General features: G+C 36.6%; 2 protein-coding genes across 2 annotated transcripts; both read right to left on the bottom strand.

Annotated features, from left to right (window-relative positions):
* Window positions 1–8,913: 8,913 nt before the first annotated feature.
* On the bottom strand, window positions 8,914–10,079 carry LOC127810582 (transcription factor MYB1-like). The gene is made up of 3 exons (XM_052350127.1): window positions 9,884–10,079; window positions 9,664–9,793; window positions 8,914–9,503 (listed from the first exon to the last, which is right to left on the bottom strand). Exons 1-3 carry the CDS (start codon window positions 10,005–10,007, stop codon window positions 8,987–8,989), a joined length of 771 nt encoding a protein of 256 aa, XP_052206087.1. The 5' UTR covers window positions 10,008–10,079; the 3' UTR covers window positions 8,914–8,986.
* A 3,806-nt stretch (window positions 10,080–13,885) lies between these two features.
* LOC127810585 (transcription factor MYB1-like) lies at window positions 13,886–15,305 on the bottom strand. The gene is made up of 3 exons (XM_052350130.1): window positions 15,175–15,305; window positions 14,253–14,381; window positions 13,886–14,074 (listed from the first exon to the last, which is right to left on the bottom strand). Exons 1-3 carry the CDS (start codon window positions 15,303–15,305, stop codon window positions 13,933–13,935), a joined length of 402 nt encoding a protein of 133 aa, XP_052206090.1. The 3' UTR covers window positions 13,886–13,932.
* Window positions 15,306–17,214: the final 1,909 nt, after the last annotated feature.

Here is a 17,214-nt window from a genome sequence, read left to right as displayed (position 1 = left end):
GAGAAGATTTGAGAGTAGTGATGTTTCAAAAAATACAACAATTAAATTTTATGATGTGGGACCTATTATTGTAGGCACTTGAGCTTGGTGTTTAGTGAAATAAGGTTGTCCTAAGAAAAGTTTCCGCAAGGAAGTTCGCCTTAAGGATTTTGTTACAAGGATGTTCGCCTCAAGGATTTTCACTGCAAGGATGCTCGCATCAAGGATTTTTACCACAAGGATGTTTGCCTTAAGGATCTTGCCGCAAGGCTTTCACCTCAAGGATGTTACCTCAAGGATATTTGCCTTAAGGATCTCGCCTCAAGAGTGTTTGCCTCAAGGATCTCGCCATAAGGATGTTTGCCTCAAGGGTCTTATCTTGAGGATATTCGCCTTAAGGATCTCGCCACAAGGATCTCGGTTGAAGGATGTTTGCCTCTAGGATCTCGCCACAAGGATCTCCGTCGCAAGGATACTCGCCGCATGGATCTCTCCTCAAGGATGTTGCCCTGTTAAGACTTGAAAATGGGTTAGAAGGCTTGCAGGAATCCTCGCCCACAATGATCCTCCGATGCCTAAGTCAGTACCGAATGAAGATAATTATTCAAAAAAACAGTAAAAACATAGTCAATGTGTTAACATTTTATCAAATTCGGAAGTCCCTTTCAATGTCCTGTAACTAGGTATTTATAGGGCGTGATTCATGAAGGGATCAAGTGTCGACACGTGTCAGTCATCCAATGGTGAAAAGGAGGCCTTGCTGCGAGCATCCATCTTACTGCAAGCCTCTACTTTACCGAGAGCCCCGTTCTTGTCACGAGCCTCTGCTTTACCGCAAGGCTTACGCCTTGTTGGGAGCCCCGGTCTTACCTTGAGCTTCCGCCTTCCCGAGCCTCTACCTTGTCGCGAGGCTTGCCACAAGCTTTTACCTTGCCGCGAGCTCCAACTTTGTTATGAGCCTCGAACTTGCCGCAAGCCTCAGCCTTACCACAAGCATCCACCTTGCCGCGAGTCTGGCCTTGCCACGTTGAAGCACACTGTCGTGATGATTCATTTTAAGGCACATTGCTGCAAGATCCTGTTTAGGGATTATTTGTCTTAAAAAAATCGCATTTTTTCGTAGGTGGTACAACAATTACCCCCTACTCTTCTTTTTTTCCTTAAGGTGAAATGAAAAGTAGAAAAATTTCCTAAACCATTACCAATCACTTAAGATGGGAAGGTCTTTGTCACTTTGTTGGGTTATTAGGTGGAATAAAGGGCTAATCATTTTTGAGGGAGCGATTGTGCCAATCTTGTTGCCGGTCCAATAGGAAGGATAACGGGTCAATCATATTGACAAAGGGATTGTGTGACGAAGCGATTGTGCGAACCGCGTTAACAGGTTGTTAGGCGGGATAACTAGCCATTCGTATTGACAAAGAGATTGTGCGAATTGCGTTGCCAGCTGTTAGGCGGGACAACGGGCCAATCTGAAATAACTTTTCAAAATTAAGGTATTTATTTGATTCGAATTAGTGAGGGTTAAAATCAAACTAGCTTTGTCCAGTTCAATCTTAATTGATCTTGAATTTTTTTTTTTTTGTTTTTCAATATAAAATTTTTCATAAAAAATTTAAATAAACGTCAACTAATTTACACTTTAATAATATATTATATTGTATATTATATATTAGTGTTTATTATTAACCGATTTTTTATTTTGAATCGTATCCAGATTAGACCAAACCAACAACTAATTGAGGTAAAATGTGGATTGAGGAGTAGATTGAATTCCGATCAGTCTTAGACCGAAATTTGAACACCTTTGCTCAAGAGTGCAACAATTTTTTTTTTCCTATACGAAAAGCACGCCCTGCAAGATGGGGTTCACACCAAGCCCAATGCTTCTGGGCCCTTGAAGGTGTCAATATATGGGCTTCATTTCAGGCCCACTCGTTCGAAGATTCATGTGGAAAGTACAACTAACGCACCAATAACATTCGATTAGAATATTCGCTAAGTATATATTGTCAAACATTTCTTTTTATTATTTATCTTTTTTTTTGTGTAAATAAAATTTATTAACAAGAAAAAGCACACAACGTTGACTAGAGCAAATCGAGGCATACCACGCTAAGAAAAAGAAACAAGGCAACACTCACAAGAAAATATAATGAAAAAGCAAAAACAACAACAAAAAAAAACAATCTTGAAAAATCCAAGGCTAAGCGAAAGGAAACCCACAAGACCAAAAAATGTGGGAGAACAACAACAATTAGCCCAAGGTACAATGGTGCTTGAGAGCATTAGAGAAACGCTAGAGAGAGAAACAGAGCCATAAACTACCCTCATGGAAAGCTCTCGCCAACTGTGAAAAAGAGAACAAAAGAAAGAGACTGAAATATAAACAAGCAACAACTTGAGGCGATCTTGAGAAGGTGGAAAAAAAACAAAGGGAGAACTCAGCCAGACTTGCAAACACACTAATCTCACAACCAATAAAATCAGAAGTATTTGAAAAAATAAACAAAACAAAATGACAAAAGGACTAGCACAAACAAAAAGGTGGTAAACACCAGAAATGGGCAAAGGCCCTACCTTGTAATGAGCAAGGGAAATGCATTGAAGTCAAATGAGTCCAAAATGAGGTTTGGATCTGATAGGCAAGTTGAGAGGGGGAGCATATGCTATCCCTAAAGCAACCATTATTATGCTCATGCCAGATGAAATAAATAGCATCTTGAAGAATAAGCCAAGTTGCCTTTGTCCAAGGCAACTTGCTATGCCATCTATGAGCAGCCTAAACCAAAACCAAGCAAACTTCACTTGATGTTTAAGATGACAAACGACCTACTAAAAGAAAGAACAAGCAAAGAACAAATAGTTGTGGCACTCTAGAGCAGTTTGGAAAAGATAACACTAGTTGGGGATAGGCAAATAAAGATTGAGACGGTCCAGAGTGGATAGGCACTTCCTAATAGCAAGCCAAGGAATAAAAGCATAGGAGGGAACACCCGATCTATGCCAAATAAGACAAAACCAAGGGACCTTATTGCGCCAAGGCTATAGAGCCTATTGTTATTTTTTTTGTTTCCCAAAAAGGCCCAAGGCTATGATGTATATTCGGGTTTATCTTCATAGGCTTCGGCCTGGGATTGAAGTACCGTCCAATATACCACCCATTGGCAGCCCATTAAAAAGTCGGGCCATAAGCCCTTAATTAAGCCTTTGGAGGAGAAATAGGCTGAGCCCATTTGCTCAAGGCTTAAGGAAGCCCAAGCCCAAGCCCAAACCCAAGCCAAATGGCCCATTAACCGTGCCCTAGCTCTGTCATATTTAAGGCTTCTTTCTTGCCTTCTTTACCCTCATTTTGACGGCCGAACTCTCTCTCTCTCTCTTTCTCTCTTTGCTCTCCCGATACCTTCCTTTGATGGCCGATCTTCGTGTGCTGGTTCTTCCATTTTCTGCCAGATCTACTTCTTATGGCACTGGGTCTTCCTTTCCTTTGGAAGCCCCTAGTCGATCGGTGAGTAGCTGGTATTTATTTGGTTTAGCAGATCCTTTTGAGGTAAGCCTTTCTGGACTGTTCTTCGCCCTATATCTGAGTGATCATTCTTGCTCCTTTGTGGATCTGGCGGTGAACGTAACCTGTGTGGTTTTGGGGAGAAGTTTTGGTGTTCTGGCCGAGAGGGTTTTGGGCTCCTATTTGGGGGTTTTCGTGGCTTGTTCCTTGTGTGCTTTCGTGAGACTTGGTGTCCCTATTTTCTGGAGTTACCTGGGTGGTACATACTTGGACAGACCCAGATTTGAGCCTTGACGAGTTATTTTACAGGGAGTATCTGTTTACTATTACTCTTTTGTGTTCTTGACTTGTTTTCGATATCTCTTTGGTTTTGCTTATATTTGTTCTAACCCTTTGCTTTGGTAATTGATCTTCCGCAACAAATGGTATCAGAGCCTCGTGTGGCTCCTGGGTTGTGCAAAATCAAACCCTAATTGAAAAACCCTCTGGTTTCCTCGATCGTTTTTTTTTTCATGGTAAGTGGTTCTAAGGTTTACTTGAAACCTGAATCGGTTAACTCCTATTGCTTTGTGCAGTGAGTGATTCGGGGTAAACCAACCCCAGATCCGTGATCGTCTGTCCGAGTAGCTTCGTCCTGACTGGCGCGTGCCAATCTACTCTCCGGCCGGTGACGGCGCGTGTAGTGGTAGACTTTGGCCCGTGGAGGTCGGCAGGTCCGCAAGATCCAACCCGTTTTCATTCTAGATCTCATTCTTGAGATCTAGCTTGGTAAATTTTGTATTAGCTTGTTTGAGTTGTTTGTTCTGTAGTTTCTGTTCTCTAAATTTTTTTTTTGTTTGCCGATATATACTTTGTTGAAGTAAATCCTGATAATCTGCTGTGTGTGATATCAGTTTCTTGACTGTGTGCAAAATGGGTCTAGAATACTGTTTACTTTGTAAATCGGTTTTCTCTACCCTGGTTAGTCCTGTTCCGATTCTGTTTGTTATCCTAATTTTTTTTGTGAATCTGCTGCCTGAATTAAATCTTTAAAACTGTGTGTTTGCATTTATTTTAATAGGCTACATATTCTATGTGAAATTCATATACTTAGTGAATATGACTACACATTTTGAATTGTGGATTTTCAATGGGAAGGGGGACTTTTCTATTTGGCAACAAAAAATGAAGGGAATTTTAGTACAACAGAAAGTATCTAAGGCCATAGATGGTAAATACCCTGAAGGTACTAAAGAAGAACAAAAACTAGAAACTGATGAATTGGCATATACTTCAATAATCCTACATCTCTCTGATTCAATGTTAAGAAATGTAGGAAAACTTGACACAACTAAAGAGCTATGGGAAAAATTGGAAAAATTATATGTGAAGAAGTCCACACCAAATAAACTCTATTTGTTAGAGAATTTTTTCAGTTTTATGATTGACCCCTCTAAGGATTTAGATGACAATTTAGTTGTCTTCAACAAATTAGTTCAAGATATCACTAATTGTGGTGAAACAGTTTCTGAAGAATATAAGGTTGTGATTTTATTAAATGCTATTCCAGATATCTATAAAGAGGTTAAAAATGCCATTAAGTATGGCAGGGATACCTTAACACCTGAAATTGTTATAGATTCCTTAAGAAGTAAAGAAATGGAACTAAAACATGAGAAAATGCATGGTGAGGTCCATATGATGAGAGGTAGGTCTCAATCTAAAAATCAAGATGGAGGTGGTAAGAAAAAAGGTAGAAGTAGGTCCAAATCCAAAAACCGAGGGAAGGGTAAAAAGTGCTATGGGTGTGGTAAAACTGGGCATTTTATTAAAGATTGCTATGCAGAGAAAAATAAATTAAAGAAAAGGGTAAGGATCAAGAAGAAGCTAATGTAGTAACCTCATATGATCCTAGTGAAGTATACATGCTCTTAGATTCTAATTTCACTGAAATAAATGTTGCTGCAAAATCAAACATGCATGAATGGATCTTAGATTCAGGTGCATCTTTTCATGTTACATCACAAAAACATTAGTTTGAAAATCTGCATGAATCTGAAGGTGGGCATGCCATAGTATGCAGTAACCTAGCATATAAAATCATTGGGGTAGGAAACATCTCTATTAAGTTAGACAATGGTTATGTCCTAAAATTAAAATATGTTAGGTATATACCCGAAATGGCTAGGAATTTAATTTCAGTGGGAGAATTAGAAAATAATGGTCTTATTGGAAAAATTGAAAATGGAGTGTTAAAAATGTTTAAAGGATCAATGGTAGTCTGTAAAGGGGTAAGGAGAAATGAGATTTATGTATTAAATGCTAAGGTAATTAATAATCTAGGATCCCATATTGCATCTGTCAATCCTGATGCCACTATCAAGTGGCATAATAGGTTAGCACATGTGAGTGTCAAAGGACTTAAGTTGCTAAGTGATAAAGGTGCTTTTGGTAAAGACTTTGTGTCTGATATCCCTTTCTGTGATCATTGTGTCCTTGGAAAACATCATAGGTTGTCTTTCTCCTCCAATGTTCATCGAGCCTCTAGAGTTTTAGAATACATTCACTCAGATCTTTGGGGGCTAGCTTCTAATCCCACATCAGGTGGTAATAGGTATTTTCTGTCTATAATTGATGATTACTCTAGGAGAGTTTGGGTTATTCTCTTAAAAGATAAGTCTGAAACTTTTAAAAGTTTTAGAAACTGGAAAACTCAAATAGAGAATCAAACTGACAAAAAGATAAAATACCTTAGGACTGATAATGGTTTAGAATTCTGCAATTCTGATTTTGATAATTTGTGCAAGGAATATGGAGTGACTAGGCATAAAACAGTTCCCTATACTCCTCCATAGAATGGAGTAGCTGAGAAGATGAATAGGACTCTTTTAGACAAGCTTAGGTGTATATATGATGATTAGTTCAAATATACCTAAGTCTTTATGGGAAGAAGCAGTTATGACTACATGTTACCTAGTTAATCTAACTCCTTCAACTGCTTTAAATGGTGATACTCCTTATGAAAAATGGCATGGAAAATGTGCCAATTATTCAATTCTTAGAACCTTTGGTTGTGCTGCCTTCACTCATCAAAATAAGGGAAAATTAGAGCCTAGAGCCAGAAAATGTATTTTCTTAGGATATCCTGAGGGAGTCAAAGGGTATAGGCTATGGGATAGAAACCAAAAGGGAATAAGAATTATTGTTAGTAAAGATGTCACATTTAATGAATCAGAAATGCCTTGTACAAAGCTTAGTGGTGACAAAACTAGTGAGGACAAGAGTCCCCAAGAAGAGTTGAAAAACTCAAGTACCCAAGCTCCTATAAACTCAGATGAGGTGGAGAACTCTTCTTCAACCTCTAGTGAAATGGAAAGTCAAAATCAGCCTGAAATAGATGAGGAGAGAGAAACGGTAGAAGAATTCTCTAATGACCAGCCATCAGTTCCTGATTATCAGCTAGCTAGGGATAGGGAAAGAAGGTCTCATAGATTGCCTCAAAGGTTAGCATCAGATTTCGAATTAGCCTATGCTAGCTATCAAGAGCTAGTTAAAAATGAGCCTAACACATATGAGGAAGCCATAAGAAGTAAATATTCAAAAGAATGGATAGAAGCAATGAAAGTGGAGATGAGTTCCCTCAATAAGAACCAAATTTGGGAATTAGTCCCTAGACCTAAGGATAAGTCCATAGTAGGTTGCAAGTGGATTTATAGGGTTAAAGAGGGTACAACTGATAGAGAACCAATAAGATTTAAGACTAGGTTAGTAGCCAAGGGATTCACACAAAAGGAAGGGGTAGATTATAATGAGATTTTCTCACCGGTTGTTAAGTACACTACCATTCATGTCATGCTTGCATTAGTTGCATATTTTGACTGGGAACTTGAACAACTAGATGTAAAAATAGCTTTCTTATATGGTGATTTAGAAGAAAAAATCTTTATGTATCAACCCAAAGGTTTTGAAGATAAAAGAAAACCAGATTTTGTGTGTTTCTTAAAAAAATATTTATATGGTTTAAAACAGTCCCCAAGATAGTGGTATAAACGTTTTGACTCATTTGTTAAATCAATTGGTTTTAAAAGAAGTGAGTTTGATCATTGCTTGTATTTTCAGCATAAAAATAAAATTGACTGTGTTTCTTTTACTTTATGTTAATGATATGCTTCTTATTGGTCTTGATGTCAAAAAGATAAATAGCATAAAATCTGCATTAGGTGGAGAATTTGACATGAAAGACCTAGGAATGGCCAAGAGAATCCTAGGTATGGAAATTGAAAGGGATAGGTCAAATTCTATGTTATTTTTGCATCAAATAACATATATGTTAAAAATTCTAAAAAGATTTAGTATGCATGATAGTAACTCAGTATCTTTACCTTTAGGAAACCATTTCATATTATCTAAAGATAAATCTCCTGATAATGAGGAAGAAAAGGAATATATGAACATAATTCCTTACTCAAATGTTATAGGTTCTGTCATGTACCTTATGGTATGCACTAGGCCAGACCTAGCCTATGCTGTTAGTACTCTCAGTAGATTTATGACAAACCCAGGTCCCTATCATTGGGAAGCAGTGAAATGGTTATTGAAGTATTTAAGAGGCACCTATAATGTAGGATTAATATATAAGCATAAGTCCAATAATGTGAGATTAAAAGGGTTTATTGATTCAGACTATGTTGGTGATAGAGATAATAGGAAGTCCACATCATCCTATGTATTTACTTTGTGTGAATCATGCATTAGTTGGAAGTCTCAATACTTCAACATATTGTTGCCCTCTCTACCACTGAGTCTGAATACATTGCTGCTACAGAGGCTATTAAGGAAGCCATGTGGTTTAAGTGATTGCTAAATGAACTATGTGTTCTTAATAAAAATGTGACTGTTTTCTCTTATAGTCAATCTGCAATTCACTTATGTAAAAATCCTGTTTTTCATGAACGCACCAAACATATAGATGTGAGATTGCATTTTATTCGTGATATTGTATCTCAAAACATTATTGGATTGGAAAAAGTGCTTTCTGAATATAATCCTGCTGATATGGGAACTAAAATTTTGCCTATGGCTAAATTTAAAAGTTACCTAGATTTACTTAACATTGGTAAGCTTACTTGATAGTTGCTTATGCATCATCTGCATTCTGTTGCATCCTGCTGCACATGTTTTTCTGTTTGTGTTTGCTGGCCTCTTTGGGAATCAGGTGGAGATTTGTTATTTTTTTTGTTTCCCAAAGAGGCCCAAGGTTATGATGTATATTCGGGTTTATTTTTTTTGAAAGTTGAAAATCGATTACTGTCCTCAAGTTTGTGGTGGGATTAGAGATCGAACTGACCGCTGAATTATCTGATTTACATCTCTTACTGATACCGTGGGATCGAATAGGGGAGACATTTGTGATGATGCGTGAATCAAAAAAAAAAAAATATATTGCATCTGTTGTTATTACATCAACTTACTCCATTAAATATTGATACTTAGAAATTACTGAGGTGTTTAATTAAGGAAAGATTAGGTAGTTGCTGGTTGCTCGACATCCCAAAGATTCCAAAGGTGGAACTGGGAGTCAGTGAAGTGGCTCAAATCGGTTAGTTCTTCCAGTCCCAGAGCAGAGCTTTCAGCGGCCTGCTGTAAACCAGGTGTCAGACACAGACCATCACTCCACTGCCCCATAAAAGCCTCTTCAAATGGCCCAATATCTTCCGAGAATGTGATATTATCATCATCTTTAGCTTGGGATTCAACAGGACTACTGTTAATTTCCGGCGTTGGAGATGGCCCGGCGGTGAGGGGATCGTCTTCTCTTGTTCGGATATCTTCCATAATAACGGGGGTTTTGCTCCTCAGCCACGGGATATTTTTCGGGAAGGTCCGAGACTGTGGTCTTATGGTTTTGGTTTTGGTCGTCTCCATGGCGGCGCTTTGAGGTTTCAGTACTTTGTCCTTGTTCTTCCGCAGGTGGGTGTTCCAGTAGTTCTTCACATCATTTGATGTTCTCCCAGGAAACCTACCCGCAATTAGTGACCATCTGTTTCAAGAGAGAGACGGCCAAAAAATAGTTATAATTATGCATGAAGCAGTGGAATCATTTTAACTATATAGTATATATATATTTATTATGGGAAAAGGGTGATTCAGACAGGTATATGCAAGTATCATATATATATATATTATAGTTTGCAGCATGCCTGTTGCCTAGCAGCTTGTGAAGCCTGACAAAAAGATCAACTTCATCTTCAGTAAAGCTCCCTCTCTTTATGTTTGGCCTCAGATAGTTGAGCCATCTCAGTCTGCAACTTTTCCTGCATCTGTTTAATCCTGCAAATTCATTCAAGAACCATCAATTCCTCTCTCTCTCTCTCTCTCTCTCTCTCTCTCTCTATATATATATATATATATAATATTTACCAGCTTTTTGAGGGACTTGGTGCCATTTTCCTTCTCCATGCTTTTCAATGAACTGCTTGAGAAGTTTGTCTTCTTCCTCAGTCCATGCACCTTTCCTCACTCCGAGGGGAACTATTTCCTCCATAGATAGCCTGCCGTAAGCCTGTAACACTTCGAGTGTTGAAGTAGAGTTGCTCGCTTGCTCAATTTTGTTACTAAAAATACACCCCCCCCCCCCCCCCCCCCCCCCCCACACACACACACACACGCGCGCGCGCGCATATATTTCAGTGGGGCTGCGCGGATAAGTGCACCGGTGCACGTTTGACAGCCACAAAAAATTAAGGGTGGTTTTCATTACAAGCATGAAATTTGTGAATTTTTTTAAAATAATTAAATTATTTAAAATTAAATTATAAGAAAAATGTTAATTGAAAGTGACTTAATTTTTTATCTAAAAATTATTATATTTTTTTAACTTTTAGTATTTGATTGCTATTATTTTTTATGAAAATAATCATATACACACATGTAAATAATCAATAACTAAATACATAAATTAATAATTAATTATATAAAATAATTAAACATATGTATATTCAAAAAATAAATCAAATATACATATACAAAATATTCAAAAAATAAATTAAATAAACATACACTTGAAGGATGAATGAGCTACTGTCATTGGCCGCCGCAGTTGCAACCACAACCGTCACTGCCACTATCGCTGTTTACCCCTCGATCGCTTATCGTCACTCTTGATCACTTGCCCTCTTTAACAGAGATGAAACCCAAGTTGTTGCTAGCATCTCGGGAACTGGCGTCGTGGCGGTGAAGACGATCCGCCATTGCCATGGCCATCACCTACGTTTTCTCCTATCACCACTGCTACTGCCATGGCTGTCGCCTTCGCATTCTCCAATCTCCGATCATTCTTCTCCATTGATGGGTACTGGTGGAAGGGGAAGGCTAGCGTGGGTTTTCCATTTCCATGGAAAATTGATTCTAACCCCCCTCTCATGAGAAAACCAATTCCAGTAAAAATGGGAAATAAACATCACATCACCACAACTTGAAGAAAATTTTTAATGAAAAATTTGGCCAATCAAACATCTCAAAAACTAAAATTTGAGTGAAAAATGATCATTTTTCATGAAAAAGAAAAGCCAATCAAATAGACCTTAGTTGCAATTAGCTTTGGATTATATACTAATCACTCAGCGGTCCAACTACTTAATTCCAAACTCTGATAACTTTACTTCCTGCGCTTAGATTCTTCTTCAACACATTCTTCCTATTGGTATAGCTTGTGAAGTTAGCTTTAATTATTCTTGTTGCTACTGCAACCGTTGAAAGAGTTTTTCCAATCGTGAATCTCGTTGAGAATCGTTTATGCAGTCAATTTAGTGATCAATAGATGAATGATTGTTTGGTTACTTATATTGAGAATGAAACATTTGATATAATTGATAATGAAAAAATTATGCGACAATTTTAGAATATAAAGATTTAGCAAGGGCATCTATGATTTTGTGAAGACCTAAATATAAGTACAATATTTTTGCTTTTGAAACTAAAGAATTTTTTAGAAAACATGTATTGAAGTTTATGTAAAAATACAATAATGATATTTGATATGGTATTTTTGACATTATATTATAATACTTTTTTTATTAATGTAGATAATTATTGTATAATTTTATATTTTATATTTTTTGTCATTGTTGTTTGCCCTCTATTTAAATTTCCTAGCTTCGCCCTCGTATATACACCCACCCACCCACCCATGCAAAAACTCTTTTGTTCTATCTCCATCGCCATCATCTCTGATGACTTCAATGAGTGTAGAGATAAAAAATTCCATTGTCCATTGAAAATTCACATTATCGAGGGGTTTTTGGCAAATACTTGCAACATTTTTGGTAGGCCAAGTTGGAGACATTGGCGGGGCTCGTGGAGAGCTGCTGGAGCTCCGACCACCCCGTGGATTGCATCGTTTACAATTCTTCTTGACTTGGGCTCTCGACGTCGCTAGAAAATGGGGTTGGTAGGAACCGTCTTCACTTAATCGTTTACAGTGGTTGACTTTGGTTCACATTCGACCTTTGTCTCTAGGATGTGGAGTCCTAGCATTTAAGCATAATGTGTGTTAGCTTTTTTCGATTGCTTATGTTGAGCAAGTGGCATCTTCTAACCTTATCTATGTACAATTTAGTTTTTTTTTTATATATTTTTAATTACAAAAAAAAACATAAAAAATAATAATGGAGAATAATTAAGGGAGTTAATTTACTTTGCCCTAGAGATTGACAAAGAGGATTACTGAATGAGGGAAAAAAGATCAAAATACCCTCGCCCACTTTGCAAATTTGCAAAGTAGGCCATTACCTGCTCTCTCTTCTCCTTTTCCATGGTCGCCGATGCAATTGTCGTCTCGTCATTGCCTTCGCCTTGTTGCCTCACAACCGTCACCTCGTTATCATCACCTTGCCACCCAACCTTACTGATCGTCGCTGTATTTTTCCTCTACTGAGAATGCAACGATGATTGACAAGGCAAGATGTTGAGATGATGAGGTAAAGGTAGCGAGGTGACGACTGCGAATTGATGTGGTGGAGGTAGCGGTGAGGCAGCAATTGCATCAGTGACTATGAAAAAGGGAGAGGAAAGAGTATGACATTGATCCAACTTATAAATTTATAATGTGAACGAAGGTATTTTGATTTTTTTACCATTCGGGCAACTTTTTTTTGTCTGTCTTTCTTTTTACCAGCGATCCTCTTCCAAATTTGTGCCGTTACGTTTGTACGCGCGTCGCTTCAGTTAAGTGACGTGTAAAGTGAGACGTGATTGTTTGTATCGAAAAGAAAAATAGCAGTGTTTTTCGACAATCAAGGTCTGACAAATGACAGTCATGGGTCCCACCATTTGTCTTCTTTTAGAAAGTATTGTGATCCCATTCCTTGATTCCTTTTTTTGAAGGCCATCCCTTTCAACGTTGATTCACGGGCGCTTTAAGCGTCTGTTTGATAGTTTAATTTTTAAATTTTTTTAAACCAGAATTAAATTGGATTACTGCTTTCATTTTCAAAAATTTGATTTTTTTTTTATAAAGAACATAAGGTTGTCACTTAAATATAATACTAAATTTATTAATTAAAAATACCATCATCAAATAGATATAGATATCTATTTGATGATGGTATTTTAAATTTATTAGAATTAAGGTTATTCTAAATAATATCTATTATAATATTTTAAAATTTATTAAAATTATAATTTTTATAAATAATATTTATTTTTTCATAATTTTTTTTAAAAAAATTTAGATATCAAAATTATTATAACCTTCTCGATCAAGAGAAAATTCACACAGTAGCTTACAGTTCCCTGGTACATCCAGCTTTCAGCCATCGCTTTCTGGGACGGTCTCCGAGAGACCGTATTTTTCTAGAATCCGATGATCTTAGTTTTATTTTTAATTCCCGAAAATTATTTTTGACCTTTTTAATCTTTTTTGGTATTTTCGTATGTCACTTCAAATATAAAAGCTGCGGCTGTCGTTTCAGTTTTCATATGATTTCATTCAATTCAGTCCTCTCCCTCTTCCCGTAATCTTGGACGTGCCCACCTCCAGCTGGGGATGGAGAACTTAAAGACAAAACAAGATCATTAAACGTGTCCACATGCTCGCCACACCACGACAAAGTAAAAATAGTGCAGCTGTTATTATTACACCAACTTACTCCATTAAATATCGACACCAAGAAATTACTAAGGTACTGTTCAATTAACGTAACATTAGGTGGTAACTGGTTGCTCGACATCCCAAAGATCCCAAAGGTGGAACTGGGCGTCAGTGAAGTGGCTCCAATCGGTTAGTTCTTCCAGTCCCAGAGCGGAGCTTTCAGCGGCCTGCTGTAAATCGGGGCTCATTAATGTTTCAGCGAACATGAACCCAACATCATCCTTAGATGTTTTGGGTGAGTCGACAAGCGCGCTAGTAACTGGTTCCTCCTGCGTCCGATTGCTTAGATTCTCTTGTCTGGTGGAGACATTTCGAAAACCTACGAGGTCGAGGCTTTATTATGGTTTTGGCCGTCTCTCTCATCCGTTTGGCTTCGGCTTAATTTGTTCTTCTGCTGCAAGTGGGTGTTCCAGTAGTTCTTCACGTCATTTGATGGTCTCCTACCCGCAATTAGTGACCATCTGTTTCAAGAGATAGACAGCCAAAAAATGGTTATAAACTTATAATTATGCATTAAGCAGTGGAATCATCTTAATTATACAATAATATATATATATATATTATGGGAAAAGGGTAATTCAGACAGGTATATATTATGCCTCGTATCATATATATAAATATATATAGTTTGCAGCATGCCTGTTGCCTAGCAGCTTGTGAAGCCTGAGAATGAGATCGACTTCATCCTCTGTAAAGCTCCCTCTCCTTATATTCGGCCTCAAGTAATTGACCCATCTCAGTCTGCAGCTTTTCCTGCATCTGTTCAACACCCCCCCCCCCCCCCCCCCCCCCACACACACACAGATGGCAAGGCCGGCCCTATTTGAAGCCATTTATGCCATGGCATTAGGCACCCAAATTAGAAGGTCCCATATTTTAAATTTTTTTAATATATTTTATATATATATTTATTTTTTAATAATTAATATTTTATTAAAAATTAAATATAAAATATTTTAATTTTTTTAACTTCTTTTACCATTTTTTATTTTTTAACTGTTATTGTGGTGTTTCCATAAAACTCATGATTTATTAAATAAACTTGATTATGGAGATTTAATCAACAATTTTACATTTCAAAAGACAAGAAAAATTGATTTTATATAAAGATGAACACAGTCCAACACATATTTGTAAAATAAAAAGTTATTGTTGGTGAATTTTATTCTTTAATACTATCAGTTTAATGTTATGTTTTGTTTCTCTCTATAAGAAAATCATGAATATATAATTTTTTACTCGCACTAATCTTCGTAGACTTTCAAAAAAAATTAATTTTGTTTTTTTTTTGTTTATTATTGTAAGTTGTTTGGCTTTTTTTTTTGAGATATTATATTTTAGTTGAAAATTTATTATTGTTAAGAAATTATTATATTTTGTAGTTGATTGAATTTTATTTTTTTATTTAATAAAATGATGAAATATTTATGTAAAAATATATATTATTTATTTTTTTATAAAATAAATTAATACTGAAAGATCTCGACAAATCTTTTTACCTAAGCCCCCAACTCTGATGGCCAGCTCTAATAGATAGATAGACAGATAGATAGATGGGTTACCTGCTTTGGGAGGGACTTGATGCCATTTTCCTTCTCCAAGCTCTTGAATGCACTGCTTGAGGAGGTTGTCTTCTTCCCGAGTCCAAGAACCTTTTCTCACCCCCAAATTAGGAACTAGTGATCCTTCCATGGCCTGGGTAGCTACTCCAGTCATAGCAGATCTAGAATTTTTGTTTAGTGGGGCGAGTTTAAATATAAAAAATATAATTTTAAAAATAAAATAATAATGATAATATTAAAATATTTTTTTATAATTATCTTTTTATAACTTTTCATACTAAAAATTATAATTGTTTAAGAAAGTTACATTAATTATTTGAATCTTTAGACTCGTCATGACCACGAAAGACTAGATTTTGTCATAGAAAAAGTCGAACACAATCAATTAATGTATTTTGATGAATTTAATAATCACACCCTGTTAGTTTTAACTATCTAAAGAAAGCTATCTTAATATTTTGCTTTTGATTTATTAAAGTTTTACAGTTGTTTCAAGCTTAATTGTGTACACTATTAGTATTTCTAACATAAACTTAAAGTCTATTTTTTGTTAAAAAATTATTGAACTCTTACTTCATAAAAGAATCACATTTCCTTGTTCCTCATTATTTGTTTTAAAAAGATAACACTATTAGGAAAATGTGACATTTTTGCTTATATTATATTCTAACTAATTACCAAATTCATTAAATCAAATTAAAATGAATCGTCTTGATTTCGAGATTGAGACAGATTTCTTTGCAAATAAACTCTTCTAATTTGATCTTAAAAATTAATGTTGTAATCTATTATTGTTATTCTTAGTCGGGATCCGTAGGAAGTTGTGTAACGTCAATTTACTCAATATTTGCTTTGTTAATTTGCTCATTTTCTTTAATATAAATTTTCTTTATATTTGTTTTCTTTGCTTCATAATTTTCTTTAATACTTAGTTTTATTTGCAACATCATTATAAAAAAAATAAAATTATGAACAAATTATAAAAAATGATGTGATGGTCTCTACTGGATCATTATATACGCACTTTCTTTAATACTTATTATTTTTTATTTTTAATAGTAAAATATAATATAATTTTTTTATTTTTAATAATAAATTATTATAAAAAATAAAATTAAAAAAAAAATAATCTGGCCCAGCGAGGGCAACTGCCCCATAATTGCCCCCCACTGGGCCTCAGGTGTCTCCGCCCGACTCCAGTAAGGGGCATCAAGTAATGTTGAATTATAATAGAGATGGATGCTGCTGAATCAATCCCCTTACTCTTACGTAATTAATTAAATGTCTTTCTTCCACTTCAGCGTTGCACTGCACGGATTTATTTCTGCGACGTGCATCTTTCACAACCAAAAGAATTCCTGTGGGCCAAACACAGAGCACAGAAACAAACACGCGTTATCTCCATCTCAACCAATGGTCCCGCTGCTTTAATTCAGACCCGATGATGACGTGACTTCATGCCGCTTGGCTTCCGTCGGAACGTATTTTCTGCGTGATATACTTGAAACGGCACTCCACAGAGTCTCGCTTCTCATAATTTTTCTATTATCTCTTTGGAAATTAACCCAGATAGCGTGAAGAAAGACTAAAACTTTGGTTACTATAACGACGGGCCCAAGACATAGGCCTTGCCTCACCCACACTGTTACCATCTCCGTCACCGTCACTGTCATCGTCACCATCTCATCCACCTCTCCCCCCCTCTCTCTCTCTCTCACGTCGCCACCGATTGATGCTGAATTTCATAGCCTTCTTATGCTTCATTCGCATCATTGCCTCTGGGATTTGGCTAGCCACCAAGTCAAATGACAAGTGTCTCCACTGGCTTTGGTGGCCCGTCGTCTTCATTGGCCTCACCATCCTCCTGGTGTCTTGGTCGGCTTTGCCAGCGCCTATTGGAACAAGTAGTCCCTCCTCACCCTGCTGCCCTCTACTTCTTTGCCATGGCCTTGTATGATAATTCTCACTCAAAATCCTTATTTATCTGTGATTGAGTTTCCTAATTTAACTAAAACTATGACTTCAAATTTGATTGTGAT

The sequence above is a fragment of the Diospyros lotus genome, chromosome 9 (genome assembly GCF_014633365.1).
Source record: "Diospyros lotus cultivar Yz01 chromosome 9, ASM1463336v1, whole genome shotgun sequence".
NCBI classification, from domain to species: domain Eukaryota; kingdom Viridiplantae; phylum Streptophyta; class Magnoliopsida; order Ericales; family Ebenaceae; genus Diospyros; species Diospyros lotus.
The sequence above is the reverse complement of the archived record's forward strand: the minus strand, read 5'-3'. Positions and strand labels throughout refer to the sequence as shown.